The sequence below is a fragment of the Nycticebus coucang genome, chromosome 7 (genome assembly GCF_027406575.1).
Source record: "Nycticebus coucang isolate mNycCou1 chromosome 7, mNycCou1.pri, whole genome shotgun sequence".
In the NCBI taxonomy this organism is placed as follows: domain Eukaryota; kingdom Metazoa; phylum Chordata; class Mammalia; order Primates; family Lorisidae; genus Nycticebus; species Nycticebus coucang.
Genome location: NC_069786.1, coordinates 134740481 through 134766221, shown reverse-complemented (window position 1 = coordinate 134766221; position 25741 = coordinate 134740481). Strand labels below are relative to the sequence as shown.

The following is a 25741-nucleotide window of genomic DNA, read 5'->3' as shown; positions in this document are numbered from 1 at the left end:
ACTGAATCGTGCCATTTGTGTTCATCCTTAAAGAAATACAACTACCTCAGGCAATTGTCATACTTTAAATGGCACTCCTTAGTTTACATAATAAACTCGGTGTCTGGAAAAAAAAGCGTTAGGACCCAGACTTAAGACCCTAAGCATGTCTCCAAACACAGTGAAATCCTTTATACAATAGCTTAAGATTTTACTATTTACAGTAGTACATGTAGTGAAAAACTATAAACTGGTTTAAAAAAAAAAACAAAAAACTTTGCTTAAAAACAATTTCCCCCAAAATGGTTAACATCAAAATAGTACATCTTCCGAAGTCTTCCTTAAGTATCAGGTGCACAGGCACACACACCTGTGCCAAGGGCAAGGCATAATGTCAGCACTTCGTAGAGCAAGACCCTCTTTTCAACGTGAAATGAACGAGGACTCAGAGGACGCACTAGCATCCGAGTGAGGAAACCCAGGGAAAAGGCTGTGACAATGTCATGTCCAGATGAGCTTTTTAAAGGGCTAGAAACACAAACAAAATAGGAACCAACAAGAAAATTACATAAAGAAGTATATACAAGGAGGTAAAACAAATTTTTTTAAACCAGTTGATATGTAACTTAGAAAGATACAGACTGAAATTAACCCTTTTCAAATGGAAATTAACTAAAAATACAATTTATTCATTTTCTGCCTCACTCTATTTACAAAGTGCCTGTCAGAAAGCATATCATCATCCTGCATTCAGTGTTAACCCCTGGGGACATGCTCCCACTAAACTGAAGTAAAGGACTGCTGTCCCTGGGACCGACACCACTCACCCACTGGAGAACCCAGAAACGCACGGGCTGCGGGGGCTGACACAAAGGACGAGCTTGCGAAAAGACTCACAGAGGCGTTTGGAAGAGCTGTTTATAACTAGCAAACACTCCAGCTGGAAGGAGGTAAGAAAACATGGTCTTTTTAGACACAATATGCTCAAAGCTTTAAAGCTCTGAAAATTAGTCGGATGTTAACATTGTAAACTGTTCACTTTCTCAACAAACTAGAACTCAATGAGCAATGATTTTCTTCTTCCTTTGAAAACTGATGGGTGACTTTTCATCTCCAACTTCTGAGTGTTCACCTTCTCGAAGTCAAATTGATACTATACACCATTTTCTGGATTTTCCCTTCGTTCTTCAGGATGTTGGCCTTCACAGCGCAGATCTTGTCCTGCTGGTCTTTGATCAGCTGCTCCAGTTCCACCAGCTCAACCTTTAAGGGCTCCACGGCACAGTCTGTGATACTGATGGGGAACAAAACCAGCAGCTGGTAAACACCTTGTCTCATCTCATACTTGCTTCTTAAATTAAAACGCCAAAAGACAAAAGTAAATTATTCATTTCATCCAAAGAATAAGATGTAAATGCACCTCAATGACAGAGAGACAAAACACTCACACCTGGTAAAAATTTCTTATTTTCACAACTCCTGCCACCACTAAGAGCGAAGTCAAACATGAGATTACAAAATAAAAATAAAAAAAGGCAGCAGCAGCTAATATTTCTTCAATAGTGGACTTCAAGTCCTTAAATTATACACATAACAAAGAGCCTGAGGGGACAGCAGGAGGTGTACAGGAGAGTCCCCATCAACACTGAGGGGGCGGCCACCTGGACCTGGCCCAGCCCCTTCTCACCAGGGACACCACCCTGGGGACAGGCTAGGAGGGCGCCTTCGCCCAGGTGTCTCTGGCTCACTTGTCTGTAACACTAACAGGAGAACTTTTACTTGTTGAGTAATAGGAAAGGCTACAATAAACGGGAAAGCTGAAGTCAAAGTTAACCTTTTAGGTTTCTTAAAGCATATAAATACTGTACAAACTAAAAGACAAAACAAACAAACCAAAAACAGCAACAGTTTCCAAACATCCTACCATCAAGCCAAACCTGGTTTTGTAAGGAAGAAATGTCTAGGGGGAAGATTTATTTATTTTTGAGACAGAATCTTGTTCTGTCAGCCTGGGTAGAGTGCAGTGGCATCATCACAGCTCACTGCAACCAAAATTTCAAACTCCTGGGCTGAAGCAATCCTCTTGCCTCAGCCTCCCAGGGCAGCCAGAACTAGAACAGTATCATGGCTCACACCTGTAGTCCTAGCACTCTGGGAGGTCTATGCAGGGGGACTGCTTGAGCTCACCAGCTGGAGACCAGCCTGAGCAAGAGTGAGACCCCCATCTCTACTAAAAATAGAACAAAACTGAGTCAAGAAGATCATTTGAGCCCAGGAGTTTGAGGTTGCTGTGAGCTATGATGATGCCACAGCACTCTCCCAGGGGAACCAGTTGAGACTCTGTCTCAAACAAACATACACAAAACCCCCCACAAAACAGAGTAGAACTACAGGTGCCACCACAACACCAGGCTACTTTTTCTACCCTTAGTTTGGAACTCCTGAACTCAAGCAATCCTGTCTCAGCCTCCCAGAGTGCTGGGATTACAAGGTAGGAACTATGGCTCCCGGCCTGGAATGATACCCTTTTAATACCTTAAATCAAAATGTTAAGATGTGCTGAGTGAGTATCACGCCAGAATAGCACCAAAACATTCTTGGTGATTGTCCAACTCCCTTCATGCTATACATTTTAAATTGTAAAAGACTTTTTGAAAATAAACAGACTACTAACAATGAATAGAACTTCATTACAATATACTCTTTATTACATGGACTTACATTGAGTCAAGTCATATTTTCTGGAAAAAAATATTTAACAATTGATATAGTTATGTGCATATAAACAGAGCATATCAAATACTTCCCTAAAATAAATCTCACTTTTTAGTAATATATTTCTTTTATAGTCATACTTTAAATAGGTTTACCAGTATTTCTTTTAGACTAACAAAATACCTTTAAAAATTGTAAACATTTCCAAAACATTAGGAATTTTGATAAGACACATGAAAAAATTGGTAATCAAACTGCAGAGTGCTCTAGACTCTAATGTCTAAATCTATTTGTGTATGAACATGAACTCCAAATCTTTTCTTAAGTGCTACAAAGAAATGCTTGCTCAGGTATGAATTAAGAAACACCAGTTCTCCTTGTGAGGTGATCATAAAGGGCTGAGAGGCACTGACTTCTTGGGAGACTTCAGTGCGGGGGCAGACCTAGGGGTGTCCCACACTGCTTCTGTCCCACTATGGCCATCTCCCTGTTTGCTCCCTCCTTCTGTGGGGCTCCCTTCCCTGTCGCCCCCACCTCTGCTCCTTCCGCAGGTCCCCGCCCCCCAGCTCTGCTCAGGTCCCCGCCCCACCTCTGCTCCTTCCGCAGGTCCTCTGCATGCTGCTTGTTCTCGCTGTGCCACAGCTGCAGCTCGTTCTGCATGGCGTCCACGTCCTCCTGGATGTAGTCCATGATCTTCCCCAAGGGAAGTGCGCTCTTGCACAAGGTCTGGATGGACACGCGGAGCTTCTCTATCTCCTTGGAAACAATGTCCTTCTCCTTCTTCCAAGCTGACTCAAAGACCAGCGATCTCTCCTACAGTCAGGAAACACAGGACAGGGAAGCAGCATCCTCAGCCCCTGGGTCAGCACGTGCCAAGCCCAGCGCCACAGGAGGAGCACAGGCTCGGGTGGGGACACCCACTCACTTTCTTGACAAGGGGAGCGCAATGCCCCTGGGCAGGGTAGATACCAGGTGCACAGCAGTGCTGGGGAGGGGCTGACCTTCCCTTTCCCAAGGGCACAGGGGTCTGTCTTCACCTGGAAATCTGAGGGGCAAATTTCTAGCAGTGAGACTGTAGTTCGTTCCCACTAGCCAGTAACTATTTGTTCCAAGAGTTTAGTAACATAGATGATTTTCCCAAATGGACTGGCAGAAACAGGCTGACCATAACTACTCAAATGGACCATATTTCCATCCAAATCACTCCAAAATCCAGCTGGCCACCAGGAAGGGGGAAAGAAACACAGGAGGGGAGGAAACTGGTGAGGTGAAAATGAAGGGATGAAGAGTTGGCAGGAGGGCCAGGTGGACACAGGCTGGAAGGAGCTGCTGGGCAGTACAGAGGGAGGGGATGGGCCACAGACAGCAGTGCCAGGTGGACACAGGCTGGAAGGAGCTGCTGGGCAGTACAGAGGGAGGGGATGGGCCACAGACAGCAGTGCCAGGTGGACACAGGCTGGAAGGAGCTGCTGGGCAGTACAGAGGGAGGGGATGGGCCACAGACAGCAGTGCCAGGTGGACACAGGCTGGAAGGAGCTGCTGGGCCTGGTGCAGGGGGAAGGGATGGGCCACAGACAGCAGGGCCAGGTGGACACAGGCTGGAAGGAGCTGCTGGGCCTGGTACAGGGGGAGGGGATGGGCCACAGACAGCAGGGCCAGGTGGACACAGGCTGAAAGGAGCTGCTGGGTCTGGTGCAGGGGGAAGGGATGGGCCACAGACAGCAGTGCCAGGTGGACACAGGCTGGAAGGAGCTGCTGGGCAGTACAGAGGGAGGGGATGGGCCACAGACAGCAGTGCCAGGTGGACACAGGCTGGAAGGAGCTGCTGGGCAGTACAGAGGGAGGGGATGGGCCACAGACAGCAGTGCCAGGTGGACACAGGCTGGAAGGAGCTGCTGGGCCTGGTGCAGGGGGAAGGGATGGGCCACAGACAGCAGGGCCAGGTGGACACAGGCTGGAAGGAGCTGCTGGGCCTGGTACAGGGGGAGGGGATGGGCCACAGACAGCAGTGCCAGGTGGACACAGGCTGGAAGGAGCTGCTGGGCCTGGTACAGGGGGAAGGGATGGGCCACAGACAGCAGTGCCAGGTGGACACAGGCTGGAAGGAGCTGCTGGGCCTGGTACAGGGGGAAGGGATGGGCCACAGACAGCAGTGCCAGGTGGACACAGGCTGGAAGGAGCTGCTGGGCCTGGTGCAGGGGGAGGGGATGGGCAACAGACAGCAGGGCCAGGTGGGCACAGGCTGGAAGGAGCTGCTGGGCCTGGTGCAGGGGAGGGGATGGGCCACAGACAGCAGGGCCAGGTGGACACAGGCTGGAAGGAGCTGCTGGGCCTGGTGCAGGGGGAAGGGATGGGCCACAGACAGCAGGGCCAGGTGGACACAGGCTGGAAGGAGCTGCTGGGCCTGGTGCAGGGGGAGGGGATGGGCCACAGACAGCAGGGCCAGGTGGACACAGGCTGGAAGGAGCTGCTGGGTCTGGTGCAGGGGGAAGGGATGGGCCACAGACAGCAGGGCCAGGTGGACACAGGCTGGAAGGAGCTGCTGGGCAGTACAGAGGGAGGGGATGGGCCACAGACAGCAGTGCCAGGTGGACACAGGCTGGAAGGAGCTGCTGGGCAGTACAGAGGGAGGGGATGGGCCACAGACAGCAGTGCCAGGTGGACACAGGCTGGAAGGAGCTGCTGGGCAGTACAGAGGGAGGGGATGGGCCACAGACAGCAGTGCCAGGTGGACACAGGCTGGAAGGAGCTGCTGGGCCTGGTGCAGGGGGAGGGGATGGGCAACAGACAGCAGGGCCAGGTGGGCACAGGCTGGAAGGAGCTGCTGGGCCTGGTGCAGGGGAGGGATGGGCCACAGACAGCAGGGCCAGGTGGACACAGGCTGGAAGGAGCTGCTGGGCCTGGTACAGGGGGAGGGGATGGGCCACAGACAGCAGTGCCAGGTGGACACAGGCTGGAAGGAGCTGCTGGGCCTGGTACAGGGGGAAGGGATGGGCCACAGACAGCAGTGCCAGGTGGACACAGGCTGGAAGGAGGTGCTGGGCCTGGTGCAGGAGGAGGGGATGGGCAACAGACAGCAGGGCCAGGTGGGCACAGTCTGGAAGGAGCTGCTGGGCCTGGTGCAGGGGAGGGATGGGCCACAGACAGCATGGCCAGGTGGACACAGGCTGGAAGGAGCTGCTGGGCCTGGTGCAGGGGGAGGGATGGGCCACAGACAGCAGTGCCAGGTGGACACAGGCTGGAAGGAGCTGCTGGGCCTGGTGCAGGGGGAGGGATGGGCCACAAACAGCAGTGCCAGGTGGACACAGGCTGGAAGGAGCTGCTGGGCCTGGTGCAGGGGGAGGGGATGGGCCACAAACGGCAGGGCCAGGTGGACACAGGCTGGAAGGAGCTTCTGGGCCTGGTGCAGGGGGAGGGATGGGCCACAGACAGCAGGGCCAGGTGGACACAGGCTGGAAGGAGCTGCTGGGCCTGGTGCAGGGGGGAGGGGATGGGCCATAGGCAGCAGGTCCAGGTGGACACAGGCTGGAAGGAGCTGCTGGGCCTGGAGCAAGGGGAGGGGATGGTCCACAGACAGCAGGGCCAGGTGGACACAGGCTGGAAGGAGCTGCTGGGCCTGGTGCAGGGGGAGGGGATGGTCCACAGACAGCAGGGCCAGGTGGACACAGGCTGGAAGGAGCTGCTGGGCCTGGTACAGGGGGAGGGGATGGGCCACAGACAGCAGTGCCAGGTGGACACAGGCTGGAAGGAGCTGCTGGGCCTGGTGCAGGGGGAGGGGATGGGCCACAGACAGCAGGGCCAGGTGGACACAGGCTGGAAGGAGCTGCTGGTCCTAGAGCAGGGGGAGGGGATGGGCCACAGACAGCAGTGCCAGGTGGACACAGGCTGGAAGGAGCTGCTGGGCCTGGTGCAGGGGGAGGGGATGGGCCACAGACAGCAGTGCCAGGTGGACACAGGCTGGAAGGAGCTGCTGGGCCTGGTGCAGGGGGAGGGGATGGGCCACAGACATCAGGGCCAGGTGGGCACAGGCTGGAAGGAGCTGCTGGGCCTGGTGCAGGGGGAGGGGATGGGCCACAGACAGCAGGGCCAGGTGGACACAGGCTGGAAGGAGCTGCTGGTCCTAGAGCAGGGGGAGGGGATGGGCCACAGACAGCAGCAGCTGAAAGAAGTGAGGACACAGAGAGGAGGTGAGTAGAAAACTGTATTCAGTTCTGGCCAGGGTTCCTCGAGCTCTCTAACAAGCAATGTTTAGAATTCTCATCATATGAGCTTTTATCACACATGCCTCTCAGTTTCAAAACCTGGAAGTTGATAAGAATCGATAAGCTTGGTAAACCTTTCCTGTTCTTTAGAAAGCCCTCCCTGGACCCCCTTACCCCTCATCCCCCACCACACTCCAGACTGGCTAAGATACCCTTACCCCACCCACTCACAGAATGAGCTAAATGCGCTAAAATAATAATTCACTTTTTCTTTTAGTTTTGAACTTATCATAGCTGTATAACCACTTATACAACCCAATGCTGGATCTGCTGTGGTCCACATAACTGCTCCGTAAGTATTTGAGACATGAATGAAATGTATAAATAATTTAAGTATCAGGATCCTAGCTCCACCATTTAATTGACTTGGACCAGCATATGGAAAGCCTTAGCATAATAAAGCCTGGCATACAGAGTGTTAAATAATTGGGACTAGAAATAAAAGGTAAAACCCAAAGAACTACTAAGTGAGTTCAGCAAGGTTGTGAGAAACAAGATAAACATACAAAAATCCACTGTGTTTCTATATACTAGCAGTGGACACTGAAATTTAAACTACAGTGTCATTTATAATTGCTCAATAAAAGAAATTCTTGGGCGGCGCCTGTGGCTCAGTCGGTAAGGCGCCGGCCCCATATACCGAGGGTGGCGGGTTCAAACCCGGCCTCGGCCGAACTGCAACCAAAAAATAGCCGGGCGTTGTGGCGGGCGCCTGTAGTCCCAGCTACTCGGGAGGCTGAGGCAAGAGAATCGCTTAAGCCCAGGAGTTGGAGGTTGCTGTGAGCTGTGTGAGGCCACGGCCCTCTACCGAGGGCCATAAAGTGAGACTCTGTCTCTACAAAAAAAAAAAAAAAAAAGAAATTCTTAGTTGTAAAGCTAACAAAACACGTACAAGACTTGTATATTAAAATACTACACAATGCAGATAAAAGAAATCAAAGGAACTCTACAATGAACAGACATGCTGTGTTTGTGGACTGAGAGACTCAGTAAAGACACCAATTTTCTCCAAGATAATATGTATATTTAACGCAAATCCTACTGGACAAATGTTTAGTAGATAGAGACAAGATTACCCTAAAATTTAAATGGGAAAAGCAAAGGAACTAAAATAGCTAAAACATTTTCAAAAAGAAAGACAATAACAGGGGAAACAGCTTACGGAATTCAAAGCTTTTTATAAAGCTACAGGAATCAAGACAGTGCAATATTGGCAAAGGGACAGACATTGATCAAAGGAACACAGCAGAGAATCCAGAAATAGATCCACACAAAAATACCCAACCTCTGACCAAAGTGCAAAAACAGTACAGTGGAGAAAGGAGGGCCTGTCACCATTTGGCACCAAAGCAAGTGGACATCCATAGAGACAAAAAAAAAAAAATTTAAAAACCTTGACCTTAAAATCTAACTCACAGTGGACTAAGGTCTTAGATATAAAACATAAAACTATAAAATTTTTAGCAAAATACAGGAAGAATCTCTGCCAGTCCCCTGGAATGAAAAACAAACCAGGAGGAGAAAGTCTTTAGGATGCAGAGCAAGGCACAGAGTTCTTAGAACTGACAAAAGCATGACCCACAAAAGGAAATCTGACACACTGGACTGTTTCAAAAAATGTAAAAGCTCTGCCAAAGACCCTGGTAAAAGGCCAAAAAGCTGCAAAGTGAGAGAAAATACTTGCAAATCATACATCACATAAAGGATTCTACAATAAGTAAAGAACTCTCAAAATTCAACAGCAAAAACCAGATAGCTCACTTGGAAAATAGGCAGAAGACACGAGGAGACATTTCACGGAAGAGGAAGTACAGGTGACAACAAGCACATGAAAAGATGTTCAAAATCATCAACTTTAGGAAAATGCAAACTCAGACCACACTGCAATCTCGCCACACAGCTGTCAGTACAGCTAAATTAAAACACAGACACCTGAGGCCAGGGAGGGGCAACTGGACCGCTCATGCACTGCTGGTGGGAACGTAAAAAGAGACAGCCACTCTGGAGATCTGCCGGTTTCTTAAATACGACCCAGCAGTTGTACTCACAGTGTACATCCAGAGAAATGAAGACATATTCACACAAAAATCTGCACACAATTGTTTATAGAGGCTTTACTCAACGTAGCCACAACCTGGAAACAACCCAGGATGCCTTCAATGGAGAGACAGTTAAATAAGCTGTGATACCCCAACAGCGTGGAAAACCACCCATCAGTAAAAAGGAACGAACGTACAAACACAAAACCATCTCGTGACTCTGAGAATTACGCTGAGTGAGAAAAGCAAATGCGGAGAGGTGCCGTGCTGTAGAGCACTCTGGAAAAGACAAAGGCCATAGAAATGGGGGCAGGGAGTGGGGGGCTGGTGTGGGAGGGAGAGGGGTGGGTATGGAGTGTTCTGGATCCCGACCACACTGATGTGGGCACCCTGGCAGTGGCGCTGTGCCCTGGCTCGGCAGGATATGATCACTGGGGACGGAGGCACATGGCATGCATCTATCACTCCTCATAACTGCATGTGAGTCTACCTCAAAATAAAGGGCTTACTGTTAAAAAGGCTATGTAAATGCCTTTATATTAAAATGCTAAGTGACTAAAATGAATTCCATACAATAAGCTATTTCCCAAAAGGAAAGGTGCATTACCTTCATTACACACAAATTAGTAAAGCTCTCACTGAATTTGGGAAGTTTAAATCCCACTCATAAAGATTATTAAGTAATACCTGTGCATTTGACATTGTGTTGACTCTAATAAATGCATAAAATTGTTTAGGCTACGAACTTAGGTAGGAGACAAACACAAGTAAATGTCTCATAAATCGGGAGTTAGAATGCAGAAAAAGACACTATGGAAACCTCGCTGTGCTCTACAGGCGTTTGGGCACTGTGTCAAACTCCTCCGCAGTTCTTTATCGTGGGACCAAGCAAAATTTAGAACAATCTTAAAGTCTGTTAAACCTTAAACCTTAATCTTAAAGTTTGTAATTTTATTTTTTTATTTTATTTTGTTGCTTATTTTTTATTTCTTTGCTTTTTTTCTTTTTCTTTTCTTTCCTTTTTTTGAGACAGAGTCCCACCCTCAGTCCCTAAGCAGAGTGCAGTGGGCATGGTAGCTCACTTCAACCTCAGAATCGGGCTGTGGGCATCCCGCTGCCTCAGCCTCTGGAAGCCACTGGGATTACAGGAGCTCGCCGAGCTGGGTTTTTCCATTTTTTTCATGAGTCGGGGGTCTCACTGTGGTTCAGGCAAGTCTCGAACTCCTGAGCTCAAGCAATTCTCCCTCCTCAGCCTCCCACAGTGCTGGGATTACAGGCGTGAGCCACTGTGCCCAGCTGTAATTTTATTTTTAAGAGGTTAGGAATTTAGGGGGGCTAAGATAGGCAGGACAGACATCATCCTAAAGACATGAGAACTTGCTGCAAAACACCAAAATGTGGGCGAACTTGAAGCTTTCATTTAAATTAACATGGCAGGGTGGGGGGTAGATAGGTTGAGCAATGATTATTTGCTTTAAAAAGCACACTCCTCTCACAATAGGCTTTGATGTACACTCAGCTCATACAGACACAACCTTTCCTTAAAGACTGTTAATAAAACAGCAGAATTGGAGGACGCACTGCCACGCTCATTCACCACACAGGAATCGGTCATTGTAAAATACACTTGATTTTTGGAAACAGCAAAAAATAGTGAAAATATCTCATTACACAAAATATGACCTACGACCATCTAGAACCTGGGACGACGCAGGGCCACAGGACTGACAGCCCCTACCCTGCAGTTCCAAGCCTGGTGCTCCCGGGTAGAGCCCGGCTTTGACACCTCCTAACTTTACAGCCATGGGAGCTTGGCTCAACCTTTCTGGACCTCAGCTTCCTCACATTATGATGGAAATAATATTTACCCTGCAGGTAGGATTAAGTAGGATAATGTAAAATAAGCAGCTCAGTGCCTCACACATAGTAAACCCTCAAATAGATGTTAACTATTATAGTAAATTTGTCCCCAGAAAGAACACGGTTATAGCCCTGCAGGACAATGCTCTTTTGCCAGTGAACCGACACAGCTGTTTCATCTCACGCTGACTTACGGGCTAGAAAAGATTCTTAGGCATGTTTGGAATACTTCGGAGCATACTGAAAAAAATATTTATTTATATGCATTGTTCGTACCTACTAACAAGCTGCATGTCCAGCTTGAGGTAGACAAGTAACTCATATTTACCTTCTGACACATTTGTAAGTATAAATAACCCACACCTATGAAATTAACTTTAAAACTCTCTACTGAAAGATCTGCGATTCTGAGCTCAGAAAATCTGTGAACACTGCAGAACCCACACCACCTTTTGTGACACCCTGGCTGCAGATCAGTGTGTAAAGGCAGCTTCTACAGGTTATACAAACAGCAGTGGCAGCCCATGTGTTTCATGGGGACACAAGCCCACCCCTTTCCCCTCCCGCCTGCTACCTGGCTGGCCCTCCTTTCCTGTGTGCAGGAGACTATTTACTCAGCTGCTTGCTGGCAGGAAGGCCTCTCTGGCAAAGGGTTTCAGCATTTGGCGGCCACTTCGTACATACTCAAGTGCATGCACCCACACACAAACACTTCTTAGAAAATGCTTCCCAGATTTTTCAGGTGAACAGTTACTTCTAGGATTTAATGTTATTTACATTTTACCACACGCGCACATGTCCCCAGAAATGTAGGCATTTGCATTTACAGAGATTTTAAGGTTTATAATTATTTATCATAAGTCATACAAATAAAATTATTAACCTTAGAGATTTTCTTTAAATTTTAACTGCAATGTTCCAAGAAAGCACTATTTTAAAAATAGTGTTTTAAAGGCCTAGCCCTTGTGTATTGCTGGCAGTCCCTCTCAGAAGCAGGGTCTGGGCTATTGGGGGCCTGACCCTCATATACTGCTGGCAGGCCCTCTCAGAAGCGGGGTCTGGGGTTTGGGGGGCCTGACCCTCGCATATTGCCGGTAGGCTCTCTCAGAAGCGGGATCTGGGTGACCCTCATATACTGCCGGCAGGCCTTCTCAGAAGCAGGGTCTGGGGTACGGGGTGGGGGGCCTGACCCTCATATACTGTTGGCAGGCCTTCTCAGAAGCAGGATCTGGGCTATAGGGGCTGGCAGCACCTGCCCACTGTCCCCCTCTGCTGCAGGGTCACAACACTCCTGGGCAGAGCTCTCCCTCCATTAAGCAAACCCAATAAACAAAAGCCTGATTAATTGAGGGGTGGTGAGGGAGGCAATAAATCAAAGAGTAAGTATTTGCTTTAAACAACATACTCTTCCATGACCTCAGGAGGTGATTTATATGCAACTTGTCCAAAGTTCATTTTCTTCATAAACAGAGGAAGACCTGCATTCAAGTCACAAAGAGGCCCAAACTCAGAACAGCACCCCGAGTGTCCTGCTCACCCTCAAACACTCCACCAGCAAACTCTTCACAAGCCACACAGTCATCTCTGATGGGGTCAAGTTGAACCACTTGAACACAAAAGCAAAACAGCTGGCAAACAAATATTTAAGCTTTTAATACAGAAAAGCGCAAACACAAATGTACAATTTAGCAAAAGGACGGAGTAGAGGCCTGCAGCTACCACTGAGTCATGAAAGCTCACTGCAACATCTCCGAGGCCCTCGAGTGCCCATCCTGAGGTCAGCGCCATCGCCTTCCATCACTGCACCATCTCCGAGGCCCTCAAGTGCCCCTCCTGAGGTCAGCGCCATCGCCTTCCATCACTGCAGGATCTCCGAGGCCCTCGAGTGCCCCTCCTGAGGTCAGCGCCATCGCCTTCCATCACTGCAGGATCTCCGAGGCCCTCGAGTGCCCCTCCTGAGGTCAGCGCCATCGCCTTCCATCACTGCACCATCTCCGAGGCCCTCAAGTGCCCCTCCTGAGGTCAGCGCCATCGCCTTCCATCACTGCAGGATCTCCGAGGCCCTCGAGTGCCCCTCCTGAGGTCAGCGCCATCGCCTTCCATCACTGCAGCATCTCCGAGGCCCTCGAGTGCCCCTCCTGAGGTCAGCGCCATCGCCTTCCATCACTGCAGCATCTCCGAGGCCCTCGAGTGCCCCTCCTGAGGTCAGCGCCATCGCCTTCCATCACTGCAGCATCTCCGAGGCCCTCGAGTGCCCCTCCTGAGGTCAGCGCCATCGCCTTCCATCACTGCAGGATCTCCGAGGCCCTCGAGTGCCCCTCCTGAGGTCAGCGCCATCGCCTTCCATCACTGCAGGATCTCCGAGGCCCTCGAGTGCCCCTCCTGAGGTCAGCGCCATCGCCTTCCATCACTGCAGCATCTCCGAGGTCCTCGAGTGCCCCTCCTGAGGTCAGCGCCATCGCCTTCCATCACTGCAGCATCTCCGAGGCCCTCGAGTGCCCCTCCTGAGGTCAGCGCCATCGCCTTCCATCACTGCACCATCTCCGAGGCCCTCGAGTGCCCCTCCTGAGGTCAGCGCCATCGCCTTCCATCACTGCAGGATCTCCGAGGCCCTCGAGTGCCCCTCCTGAGGTCAGCGCCATCGCCTTCCATCACTGCACCATCTCCGAGGCCCTCGAGTGCCCCTCCTGAGGTCAGCGCCATCGCCTTCCATTACTGCACCATCTCCGAGGCCCTCGAGTGCCCCTCCTGAGGTCAGCGCCATCGCCTTCCATCACTGCAAGATCTCCGAGGCCCTCGAGTGCCCCTCCTGAGGTCAGCGCCATCGCCTTCCATCACTGCAGCATCTCCGAGGCCCTCGAGTGCCCCTCCTGAGGTCAGCGCCATTGCCTTCCATGCGTCCAAGCCCTGGATCTCTGCACACCTGTCTCATTCACTTTTGTGCTTGTTCCACTTGGCACAGCACTGAGTCGTGAGGTGTTTGTCTGTGTCTGCTACCTTCACTCAACTTTATGTTTAAGAATTGACCATGTCACATGTATTTTGTTCATTTGCGTTGCTGAATACTGTTTCATTACATGAATGAAATATCATGATTTATTTATCCATTCTACTGCTGATGGACATTTGGATTATTTTTCTTCTGAGGCTATTACAAAAAATTCTGAATCGGCCAGGGGCCTAGGATATATGGCTCACCCTATATCCTAGGACTATGGGAGGCTGAGATGGAAGGATTGCTTGAACACATGAATTTGAGACTTGTCTGAATAAGAGTGAGACCCCCACTTGACCAAAAATTAAAAAAAAAAAAAAAAAACCGAGCCAGGCATAGTGGCAAGTGCCTGTAACCCCAGTGACTCAGGAAGCTGAGGCAGCAGGATGCCCATGGCCTGAGTCTGAGGTTGCAGTGAGCTACAATGACACCAATGGACTCTGCTCAGGGCACAGGGTGAGACTGTCTCAACAACAACAACAACAACAAATTCTGAATAATCTTACATATGTTCCAGTACCCACAGGTCATGGCATGGTTCTTAGGGTATGTGACAAGTGGCATTGCTGAGTCAAAGGGAATGCACCTTTTCAACCTTGAGGACATAATAACTGTTTTCCAAAATGCTTTTAGAAATTTACATCAAACCTTTCTCATGAACCAATGTTCTATTTCTAGGCATATAGAAGAACCATCAGCTCTATTCCTATGACATTTCTACCATCTGTCAACTGTGGGTAACACTTACTCAACTATTTCACACACAGCAACTGAGGAACTGCTGCTGCCAATCAGGAACATGCTGCTAAAGGAACCTTCTAGACAACAGCGCTGCTCCTGCCGGCAGCTACGGGGGAGGAGCAAGCACAAGTGCGGAGCTCTCGGCGTGGACGAAGGGGAGCGGGACAGGCTGAGGGGTAACTCCCAGACGGGGGCCAGACGGATCTGGGCAGCTCCTGTCTCAGTGACTCACTGTCTACATAATCCTGGACAAGTTAACTTTTGTGCCTCAGCTTCCTAACCTAGGAAATAAGGAAAGGATAACACCTTCCTCATAGGTTACCGTATTAAATAAAGTATGTGGTTCATCACAGTAAGGGTACTATCAATATTAGCTGTCATTAGAATCGTTCTGTTGTCTACAAGTCAGAATTGATGGTAAGCTTCTATACGAGGAGAATGCGTACAGAACAAAATATCATTAGCTGCTAGCTACTGTTACAAACATTAATGTCCTTGAAAGATGAATGAGAAACTTTCTTAGAATTATGTGTAAAGTAAATGTAAGCTTGGCAGGAGATCCGAGGGGGTCACTGTAGATGAAACAAAAAGCTCAGAACACAAAACAGAAAAGCTAACTCTTCAGACTGGCCTTTCTAACAGATGTGTAAATGGTATAAAAGTGGAATATGTGACTGTGTTATTCTGTCATACCCAACCAAACCAGGGTCAAGGGGCTGGGAGAAAAAGCACTCAGAACACATGGCACCTGCTGCAAGAATGAAGCTTTCCATGAGCCTTGCTGCTGAAATGCCTTCCGTGACCCTGACACCAGATTCCCCTAGCAGCGGCTGAAGCGACCTGCTGCGACTCTAAGACTAGGTTTACCAATCACCACTTCCCAGTGCCCAAAAGCTTCTCTAGAACCAATGAACTTTCTTTTAAAATAACATAGAACATTTCTCTAATAAAATTCCAAACCTTCTCTTTGTTCTTCAAACATACCAAAGACCACCTGATCTCTATGTCCCAAATTGCAATTCTTTTTTTAACATCTAGTTCTTTTGAGATAGTTTACTCTCGCCTCAGCCTAGCTCATGGCAACCTCAAACTCATGGGCTCAAGTGGGCCTCCTGAGTAGCTGGGATTACAGCTGCCTGCCAGCAGGTCTAGCTACTTTCTCTATTTTTAGTGGAAATGGGACGGGGGGGGGGGGTCTTGCTTTGAGGCTGGTCTCAAACTCCTGACCTAAAATAATCCTCCCACTGTGGAGGTATGAGCCACCATGCCCAACCCCAAGTTATAATTTTTGCTTCCCAAATAAAACATTTTATATTTGGAGATTCATCTCTATATTTCATTTGACTTCAACAATGGAAATATTTGTTAAAACTATCTTATCACTGAAAGGCGGCAGTTCGTCCCACCCTAAATGCCACTTTAGCATAAGGATTATTTTCAGCTAAAGACACAAGAAACAGCAGGTGCAAGGACTCCCTGATCTCTCCTTTTCTTCCTGAAAGTGAGAGATGAAATCTGTACCTGGAAGATGCCCGTTCTGTACCAAAAGGAAAGACAGTTTCTTATCCCCAGGGTGAGAAATTGAAGCCAAGAGAGACCTGCAGTGCAGACCTGGCGGCCCGGCCCCCTTGGGTCTCCACGTACACACTGGCCACTCCCTCACACTCGCCCTCCTTGGTTCACTGTAAGTTTATAAGTACGTGGCTCCAACTGCCTCTTTGGGGCTTCGTCTTCCTAGGGGGGCTCCCCAGTACGTGTAAAAAATCTGGATGTTTTTCTCTTCTTAATCTGTTTTATGTCAATTTCATTCTTGGGCCCAGCCACAGACCCTAAGAAAGCAGAGGAACATGTGTCCCCCCACCACAGAGAATTAATCACATTGACGCCAGATACGCAGGCAGCGAGGAAAAGTAAAACTCATTCTCGGCTAAAAGGAGCATCTCTACTTAAAGCAAGTTAAGAATATGAAATTATCGGAAGCAGAAAGAGAGAGGGAGGGAGTGGGGTGGGGCCTTAGTGTGTGTCACACTTTATGGGGGCAAGACATGATTGCAAGAGGGACTTTACCTAACAATTGCAATCAGTGTAACTGGCTTATTGTACCCTCAATGAATCCCCAACAATAAAAAAAAAAAGAAAAAAAAAAAAAAAAAAAGAATATGAAATTATCAGCCTAAAACCTGCTCCTTTCAAACATTTTAATGAAAGATTATTCTCATGTATTTATCCATTCGGATGAACTTTCAAATGTTCTTTACCAAGTTCCAAAATGTCCCCTAAATATTTACTAGAATTGCATTAAGTTTGTAAATTAGCAAATAATGACTTTTCTTTTAATATTGACTTTCTCTTCAAGGAACAGCATCTTTTTTGACTTTTCCAGATCTTTTTATATTTCTTGGTAAAATTCTGTCACTTCTCAATATAGTTACTATAAACTTCTTGATAAAAGCAGGGATGGTGAGTTACACTTTGTTTCCAGCTCTGGAGAGGAACCTTACATGCACTGGACACATTATTGTTTCCAACTGGTTATTGCCCACTCATAGAAAAATACTGACCTTTGTATATTGGTCACTGGCTATCTTAAGTTTTTTCTAATAGTTAATTTTTTAGTTGATTTACTTGGTAGACAGTTACTATCTTCAAACAATGAGAATCCTAACTGCTTCTTTCCAGAATTAAGCTTGCATTTCTTTTTGTACTGGCTAGAAGCTTCAGAATACCTACACGGGGTTCCGGTACTCACACCTGCTCCGTGGTTAGGGTGCTGGAAGTATCTGCAGCCGCTCACCATTACCTACAATGCAGACAGCCAGACACGGGAGAACCGGCCTCTCTCTTCCATTCTTAGTCCTCTCCAAGTTTTCAGTCATGATGGATGAATTTTATGAGTCATTTTTTGCAATAGAAAGTACACTGACTAGTGATTTTATTTGGTTTAGAAATAATTTCTTGGTTAAATGTAAGAAATAATCCATGTTTAAAAAAATACTACAACTGACTTAAATTTTTAAGACTGAAATGACAGTCTTTCCTGGACATGGAGGCTGAATAAAGAACAACACAAAGAAACAACTAAATGAGATAGACACAATGTACTAACAGGAGACAGTTTTCAATCCTAGAACACATTTTTTTTTTTAATTTTTGAGAAGAAAATAAAGGAACAGCCTTGCCCTGTTGCCCATCACAGCCTTGAGCTGGTGGTCCTCCCGGCTCGGTTTCCCCAAACATCCTAATCACACGGGTGAGCTACTGCGTCCCCTGTTCAACTCCAGCACATATTTTATTTCACTATTGGTTATGTAAGAAAATGCATGCTTTAGAGAAAAATTACCTAACTTTTGTTTGTTCTTAAATGAAATCTCTAAGGCCACTCTACCTATAGATTGTTAGGATTCTATAATCCTCTAAATATATATATTATGTTGATTCTGGCCAAAAAAAGGTTGGCCAGAACCAAAAAAAGGAAACCAAGTGTTTCCTGTTGGGGACATTGTATACCTTGTGTCAATCTCATTTAGTTGTTTCTTTGGCATTTCTTCTTTATTCAGCTGCCATGTCCAGGAAAGATTCAGTGATTGAGTTGTAAAAATTCAACTCAGTTCTAGCATCTTCTAAACATAGATTATTTATTTTGTATAAAACAGAACAAAATATTAGAGGCAACTGCACCTCCTTCACGTTCCGGGGTGTGGACGTAGGCCTCCCTGGCCCACCCCCATCCCTATGTTCTATTAGTTTCACTGGGAGTCTGAGAGGGAGGAAGTTAAACTCCTGGGCTCAAGCTACTGCAGCTGACCCAGAAGTTCTAGAGAAACAGAATTTTAAAAACACATCAAGCATCCTACTGAGTCCTGACAGTATGGCAAGAAAAATGGTTGCCACTCTGCAAATATGACAGATTCCTTTTGAGAGTGTCCTAAAAATCAAAATAGATGAGTCAGATTCAACAGAGCTTTGATAAAACTGGTATCCAGCATTCAAAAGAATTTAAGTCATTATAGAAGATATTGCCAGCAAGGACTGGTGTTTTCCACCCTGGTTTTATGGACACAGCATTCAACGTTTAAACAGCAACTAACACATGTGCATGGAAGCCAAAGTTATTTTAACATGCTTCTATCTCATTTCTTTACACCCTTCATTCCCCTCTAATATCTTTACAATAATCCATTTATTATTTTGATTTTTCAGAAGATCAAAGACTACAAGGTATGTGCAGGTATTTCTTTTAAAATATTGTCAGGATCATCTCTTCTTGTGGGGAGGGATGGGGGTGACTAATGGAGTTGGCTCAGGAAGGAGCTGGGCTCAGAGAGGAGCTGGAAGGCATCACCCACTCCTAGCTTCACATGAACACCCCCCGGGGAGCATTTTCTACAAAACCAACACCATCACTGTGCCCAAAGATCAACCTGATGGATCGGGCACGGGACCAGGCAATAGTATTTCATAAAAAATTCTCTGTATGGTTCTAATACACAGACAATTCTAGAAGATATACTTTAAGCCAATTTCAAAGGACACAAGTTTCCAAAGTTCACTTGGTCTACATTTTATAACCCTTTCCATACCATGGGCAATGGCAGCAAAACAATCTAAGTTTAAAAATATGCTTTAAAAGTGCTTTTCTCTTTTCACATCATCTCTGGAAATGACCATTAGGATTTTAAAATTATTTTGTTTTTTATTTCTACCCTCCATTAACTAAATGGATTTGGTACTATAAATACCATTTTCTATTGAACCTACTGCTATAATTTTTCCCTATCACTGTGGCTCTAGCTTAACTTTTAAATATTTAGCCTTCTAAATTCTTACCATATTTAATAGCTCTGAAAATACCAGATGAAGTAATCACACCTAAAATTAGCCATTGATCCTCAAGGGCAGTGACTGGGTGACACAAGCCCCACTGAGCTGAACAGCTGGCCTGTGAACAGATATGCAAACCCATACCAAGAAGCAGCCAAGAGATCAGATGTCCTCAGCAGAAAATAAATTTCACAAAATTATGAATACAAGTTGAGTCCAAGGACTAGATGAACAACACAGGAAAATTAAAATAATGGACCATCAGGCCCCAAACACCCACGGGTAGCAACACCATAAACAGTGATGGCAGCAACATGCCGTCCCCTGCACAGGAGATGGCCCGGAGCTGCAGCAGAACGAGGCAGCTTTGCTTAAGCTCCTCACCCCTCCAGCACTCAAACAGGCAGCCCCCAAATAAGTTGCATGGTCTCAGTTCATGACTAATGTCATGGAGAAAATAAAGCCAGAGTAGATGGCTCAGCACCCGTAGCTCAGTGGTTAGGGCGCCAGCCACATGCACCGGGGCTAGTGGATTTGAATCCAGCCCAGGCCTGCCAAACAACAATGAAAACAATAACAAAAAAATAGCCAGGCATTGTGGTGAGCACCTGCAGACCCCGCTACTTGGGAGTCTGAGGCAAGAGAATCACTTAAGCCCAAGAGTTAGAGGTTGCTGAGAGCTGTGACGCCACAGCACTCTGCCGAGGGTGACAAAGTGAGACTCTGTCTCAAAAAAAAAAAAAAAAAAGAAGAAAGAAAAGAAAGCCAGGGTGGAGACAGTGAGTGAGCAGCTGCAGGACTAACACAGCTGAGTGGACAGGGAAGGCCTCTGTGAAGAATAAACACATGAGCGGAGACTGGAGTGGAATAGGGGATGTTCCAGGACAGGTCCTGATGTGGTCGCCCAGCCAGCGTGCCCAGAAGCCAGCCTCTAGAAAACTGACTGCAGCACAAGCTTGGCCTGCAGAAAATCATGTGTGGACAACTGCTATTTCTCATGGGCAAGCAAAGAATGATTCGACTGAAAACAAACAGGAACAAGTCCGGGATTCTGACTAGCCCCTGGTGAGAGTCCCAGGCTTCCCAAGGAGTCACACAGCCAAAGACAAGCTCTCTTGGGGCCTCTCTGCTCCACACCTATGTGCTCCCAAAGCAGGACGTAAATGCAACTAGTACTAGTCAGCAGTTACTGACTGCAAGACCTCATGAGCTCAGCGTGGTTCTGGGTTTGCAAGTTTCTGGCAAGGTAAGACGTTCTAATGCAGCAGCCTTGGAAGAAACAAGCCATGGGAAGGTTCTGACTTCTGCCCAGGCTAGAGAGTAGGTATGCAGCCTCCAGATTCCATAACTCAGAGAGCCACTCCTTGGATTTAAACTGTTCTTGGGCCCAGAAAAAAATACAGGGTCCCAAATTAATTTGTAAAACAGAACCTTGATCGAAAACCTAACTACAACAATATACACACAAACATGAAAATTCCAGGCCAACGTCACTTGAGTATAAAGTTCTATTTTTAAAATATGAGCAAATTAAATATAGTTTCACATTGGATAAGTAATAGACTGTGACCAAGCAAAGGTTACTTTTAGGAATGTGAGAACTGCTCAAACTTAGGGATTCCATTAATACACAATAATCTCAACAGTTGCCAAACAGTTGCCAACATTAACATTCCTTTCTGATTGAATAACTAGAACAGAACCTAACACAGGGCAGGTGACGAGAGGTAGTGGATGGATAATGCTCACTTCTAAAACATAATCACCTGGGTTTAGGCATGACAGCTCCAGCCTGTAATCTCAGCACTTTGGGAGGCCAAGGTGGAAGGATCACTTGTGGCCAGGAGTTCAACACCAGTCTATGCAATATAGACCTTTTCTCTAGACAATTTTTTTTAATTATCCAGGCCTGTGCCCGCTTCAGCACCACGTGTACTAAACAACACAGAGGAGATTAGCACGGCCCCTGAGCAAGGACTACACACAAACTCGTGAAGCATTTCTTTTTTTTTTCAGCCCAGGATTCTGTATCCTACTAAACTAATCTTTAAATTCAATGGAGAAATCAAATCTTTTACTCACATGTGACTGATAGGCAAACATTGAGGAAATTCGCCACGAGCCTAACTCTGCAAGAAACACTCAGACCTGTTCTCCACCCTGCCCATCACAATGACCTCCAGCAAAGCAGAAACTGGAATCCAGCACCCAGAAACTAAAGAACAAAACCTAGCTTCACAGAGGCACAAGGGATAAAACCAAGCAATGAACCTTCACAAAATAAGGCAAGCAGAACTCCACCCCACTTATCAATTCTCTCAATAAATGTGAATGGCTTGAATTCCCCCTGAACAGGCACAGGCTGGGTGACTGGATAAAAGAATACAAGCCATCTTTATGCAGTGTCTTCAAGAAAACACACCCACTCTCCAAGCACAAAATAAACCTGGGGAGAAGGATTGGAAAACAGTCTTTCAGGCAAACGGACATCAGAAGAAAGGAGGGATCACAATTTCATTTTCAGATACAAGTGAATTTAAAGCAACAAAAGTTAAGACATAGATTGTCACTATATCCTGGTCAAGGGAATTATACATCAAGAGGACATTTCAATTCTAAATATCTATATCTATATATATATCTATATGCATCCAACTTAAATGTTCCCAGATTTATGAAACAAACTTTAACTGGTCTGAGCAATATAATATCCTACAACACCACAAAGGCTGAGGACTTTAACACCCCAGTGACAGAACTGGACACATCTTCTAAACAGAAACTAAACAAAAATACAAGGGCCTTAAATGCAATCCTAGAACAACTGGGCTTATTAGACATATACAGAACATACCATCCCAAAAGTAATGAGTATATGTTCTTCTCCCCATGAGCCTACAGATCATAATCCAAAATAGATCACATCCTAGGACACAAACCAAATCTCAACAAAATTAAAAGAACTAAAATTACACCTTGTACCTTTTCAGACCACAAGGGAATAAAGGTAAAACTCAGCTCCAATAAAAACCTTCATCCCCACACGAAGGCATAGAAACTAAACAACCTTATGCTGAATGACAGTAGAGGAGAAAAAGAAGGAAATTATTAGATTCCCTGAACACAACGACCATGAAGCCACATGCTACCGAAACCTCTGTGATACTGCAAAAGCAGTCCTAAGAGGGAACTTTACCTCCTTAGTTGCCCACATCCAAAAAACAGAAAGAGAGCACATCAACAACCTAAAGAATCATCTCAAGGGAACAGAAAAGAAAGAGCAACCCAATCCCAAACGTATCAGAATAACCAAAATTAATCAGAGATAAATGAAATTGAAAACAAAAGAATCATTCAGAAAATTAATGAAATAAAAAAGTTGGTTCTTTGAAAAGAAACAAAATCCATAAATCTTTGGCCACATTAATGAGAAACAGAAAAGTAAGATATCTAATAACCTCAATCAGAAACAAAAAAGGGAAACAGATACCACAGAGATACAAGAGATTATCACTGATTAATCACACAACCTCCTGAGACTTAACCGGGAAGATATACATCTCTTGAACAGACCAATATCAAGCACCAAAATCGAAGAAATAATAAAAAAGTTCCCAACAAATGAAAGCCCTGGACCAGACAGCTTCACTTCACAATTCTATCAAACCTTCAAAATGAGCTTGTACCTACATTGCAGAACTATTCCAAAACATTGAGAAGAAAGGAACCTTCCCCAACACATTCTATGAAGCAAACATCACCCTTGATACCAAAACCAGGAGAGGACCCAACTAAAAAGGAGAACTGCAGATCAATTTCACTGATGAATATTGATGCAAAAATATTCAGTAAAATCATAGCAAATAGAATAGTAGGCTTCAACCCAGGGATTCAAGGATGGTTTAACAATGTAAATAAAAAAATATCAATAGAAGAAAAACAAAGACTATATGACCCTCTCAATAGATGCAGAAAAATCATTTGACAAAATCCAGCATCCTTTTCTAATAAGAACACCTAAGAAAAGAGGCATAGACGGCACATTTCTTAAACTGATAGAAGCCATCTATGAAAAACCCACAGCCAATATCATACTAAATGGAGTAAAATTTAAAGAACTGAAGCCAGACAAGGAGGTCCTCTATCACCACTACTATTCAACATAGTCCTGGAAGTTCCAGCCAATATAATCAGGCAAGAGAAGGACCTTAAGGGCATGCAGATGGCAGAGGAGGTCGAACTCTGCTCTTTGCCAATGATATCATTTCATACTTAGAAACCCCCAGAGACTCAACCACAAGACTCCTAGAAGTGATCGAGAAATACAGTAATGTCTCAGGATATAAAATCAACGTCCACAGGCTCAGTGCCCATAGCACAGTGGTTATGGCACCAGCAACATATACCGAGGCTGGTGGGTTTGAACCTGAGCCGGGCCAGCTAAGCGACAATGACAACTGCAACAAAAACTAGCCAGGTGTTGTGGTGGGTGCCTGTAGTCCCAGCTACTTGGAAGGCTGAGGCAAGAAAACTGCTTAAGCCCAGAAGTTTGAGGTTGCCGTGAGCTGTGATGCCATAGCACTCGACCGAGGGCAACATAGTGAGACTCTGTTCTCAAAAAAAGAAATCAATGTCCACAAATCACTAGCCTTTGTATATGCCAATAACAGCCAAGATGAGAAGCAAATCAAGGACATAATTCCCTTCACAGCACCTTCAAAGAAAATGAAATATCTAGGAATATACCTAACAAAAGAGGTGAAGGACCTCTAGAAAGAGAACTATGAAACCCTAAGAAAAGAAATAGCAGACAATATTAACACATGGAAGAGCATACCATGCTCCTGGCTGGAAGAATCAACATTGTTAAAATGTCTATTTTACCCAAAGCAATCTACAGATTTAATTTAATCCCCATTAAAATACCAACAGCATACTCTGAAGAACTACAAAAAAGATAGTTCTCTGTTTTGTATGGAACCAGAAAAAAAACTATACAGCTAAGACAATACTTAGTAATAAATACAAAGCTGGAGGCATCACCCTACCAGACTTCAGGTTATATTACAAGTCCACAGTGATCAAAATAGCATCATGGTATTGGCACAAAAATAGAGACATAGACATATGGAACAGAACAGAAAACCCAGAAAGGAATCCAGCCTCTTATCGTCATCTGATCTTTGATAAACCCAACAAAAACATACACTGGAGAAAAGAATCCCTATTCAATAAATGGTGCTGGGAGAACTGGATGATCACATATAAGAGACTGAAACTGGACCCACACCTTTCACCACTCACAAAAATTGACTCAAGATGGATAAAAGATTTAAATCTAAGACCTGAAATGACAGAAATCCCAGAAGAAAAAGTATGGGAAAAACTCCTGGCAATACTGGCCTGGGAAAAATCTTAGAAGACTTCATTGGCAATCACAAAAATAACAAAAATAAACAAAAGGGATTTAATTAAGCTGAAAACCTTCTACAAAGCTAAGGATACAACAACTAAGGCAAATAGACAATGTTCCGAATGGGAGAAGATATTTGCATGTTATTAATCTGACAAAGGGTTGCTAAGTAGAATCTACAGAGAACTTAGTCAACAGCAACAACAACAACAACAACAACAACAAACAATCCCATTCACCAGGGGGCAAGAGACATGAACAGAACCTTCTCTGAAGAGGACAGACGAATGGCCAAGGAATATGAAGAAATACTCATCATTCCTAATCGGAGAAATGCAAATCAAAACCACCCTGAGATACCACCTAACCCCAGAGAGAATGGCCCACATCGCAAAGTCTCAAAGCTGCAGATGCTGGCATGGATGTGGAGAGAAGGGAGCACTTTTACATTGCTGGTGGGACTGCAAACTAAAACAGCCTCTTTGGAAAGAAGTATGGCGAACCCTCGAAGAATTCAAGCTAGACCTCCCATTTGATCCTGTAATCCCATTACCAGGCATCTACCCAGAAGTAAAAAAAATCATTTTATCCTAAGGACATTTGCACTAGACTCTTTATCACAGCTCAATTTACAATCACCAAAATGCGGAAGCAACCTAAGAGCCCATCAACCCATGAATGAATTAACAAGCTGTGGTACATGTGTCCCATAGAACACTATTCAGCAATAAAAAGGAGACTTTACATCTTTTGTATTAACCTAGCATCACAAAAATGGTAAAGTATCCATTGTACTAAATATGAAACCAGTAAACAAATACACAGCCACACAAGAGAAAAACTCAATTTCATTCCAGTTGGAAGGAAGGGGGAGAGGGGTTGGTGAGCTCCCACCTAATGGGCACAATGTGAGGGC

General features: G+C 45.8%; 1 protein-coding gene and 1 pseudogene across 7 annotated transcripts in view; one reads left to right on the top strand and one right to left on the bottom strand.

Moving 5' to 3' along the window:
- Positions 1 to 883: 883 nt before the first annotated feature.
- TRAF3IP1 (TRAF3 interacting protein 1) overlaps positions 884 to 25741 on the bottom strand; it is a 97000-nt gene continuing 72142 nt past the window's right edge. For all 7 annotated transcript variants that reach the window (XM_053597559.1, XM_053597561.1, XM_053597565.1 and 4 more), the window contains 2 exons: positions 3284 to 3507; positions 884 to 1273 (listed from right to left, as the gene is read on the bottom strand). In XM_053597559.1, coding sequence (XP_053453534.1) covers positions 1108 to 1273; positions 3284 to 3507 — 390 coding nt within the window. In that variant the 3' untranslated portion in view covers positions 884 to 1107. The remainder of the gene's footprint in view (positions 1274 to 3283; positions 3508 to 25741) is intronic.
- On the top strand, positions 21324 to 21423 carry LOC128591014 (uncharacterized; annotated as a pseudogene).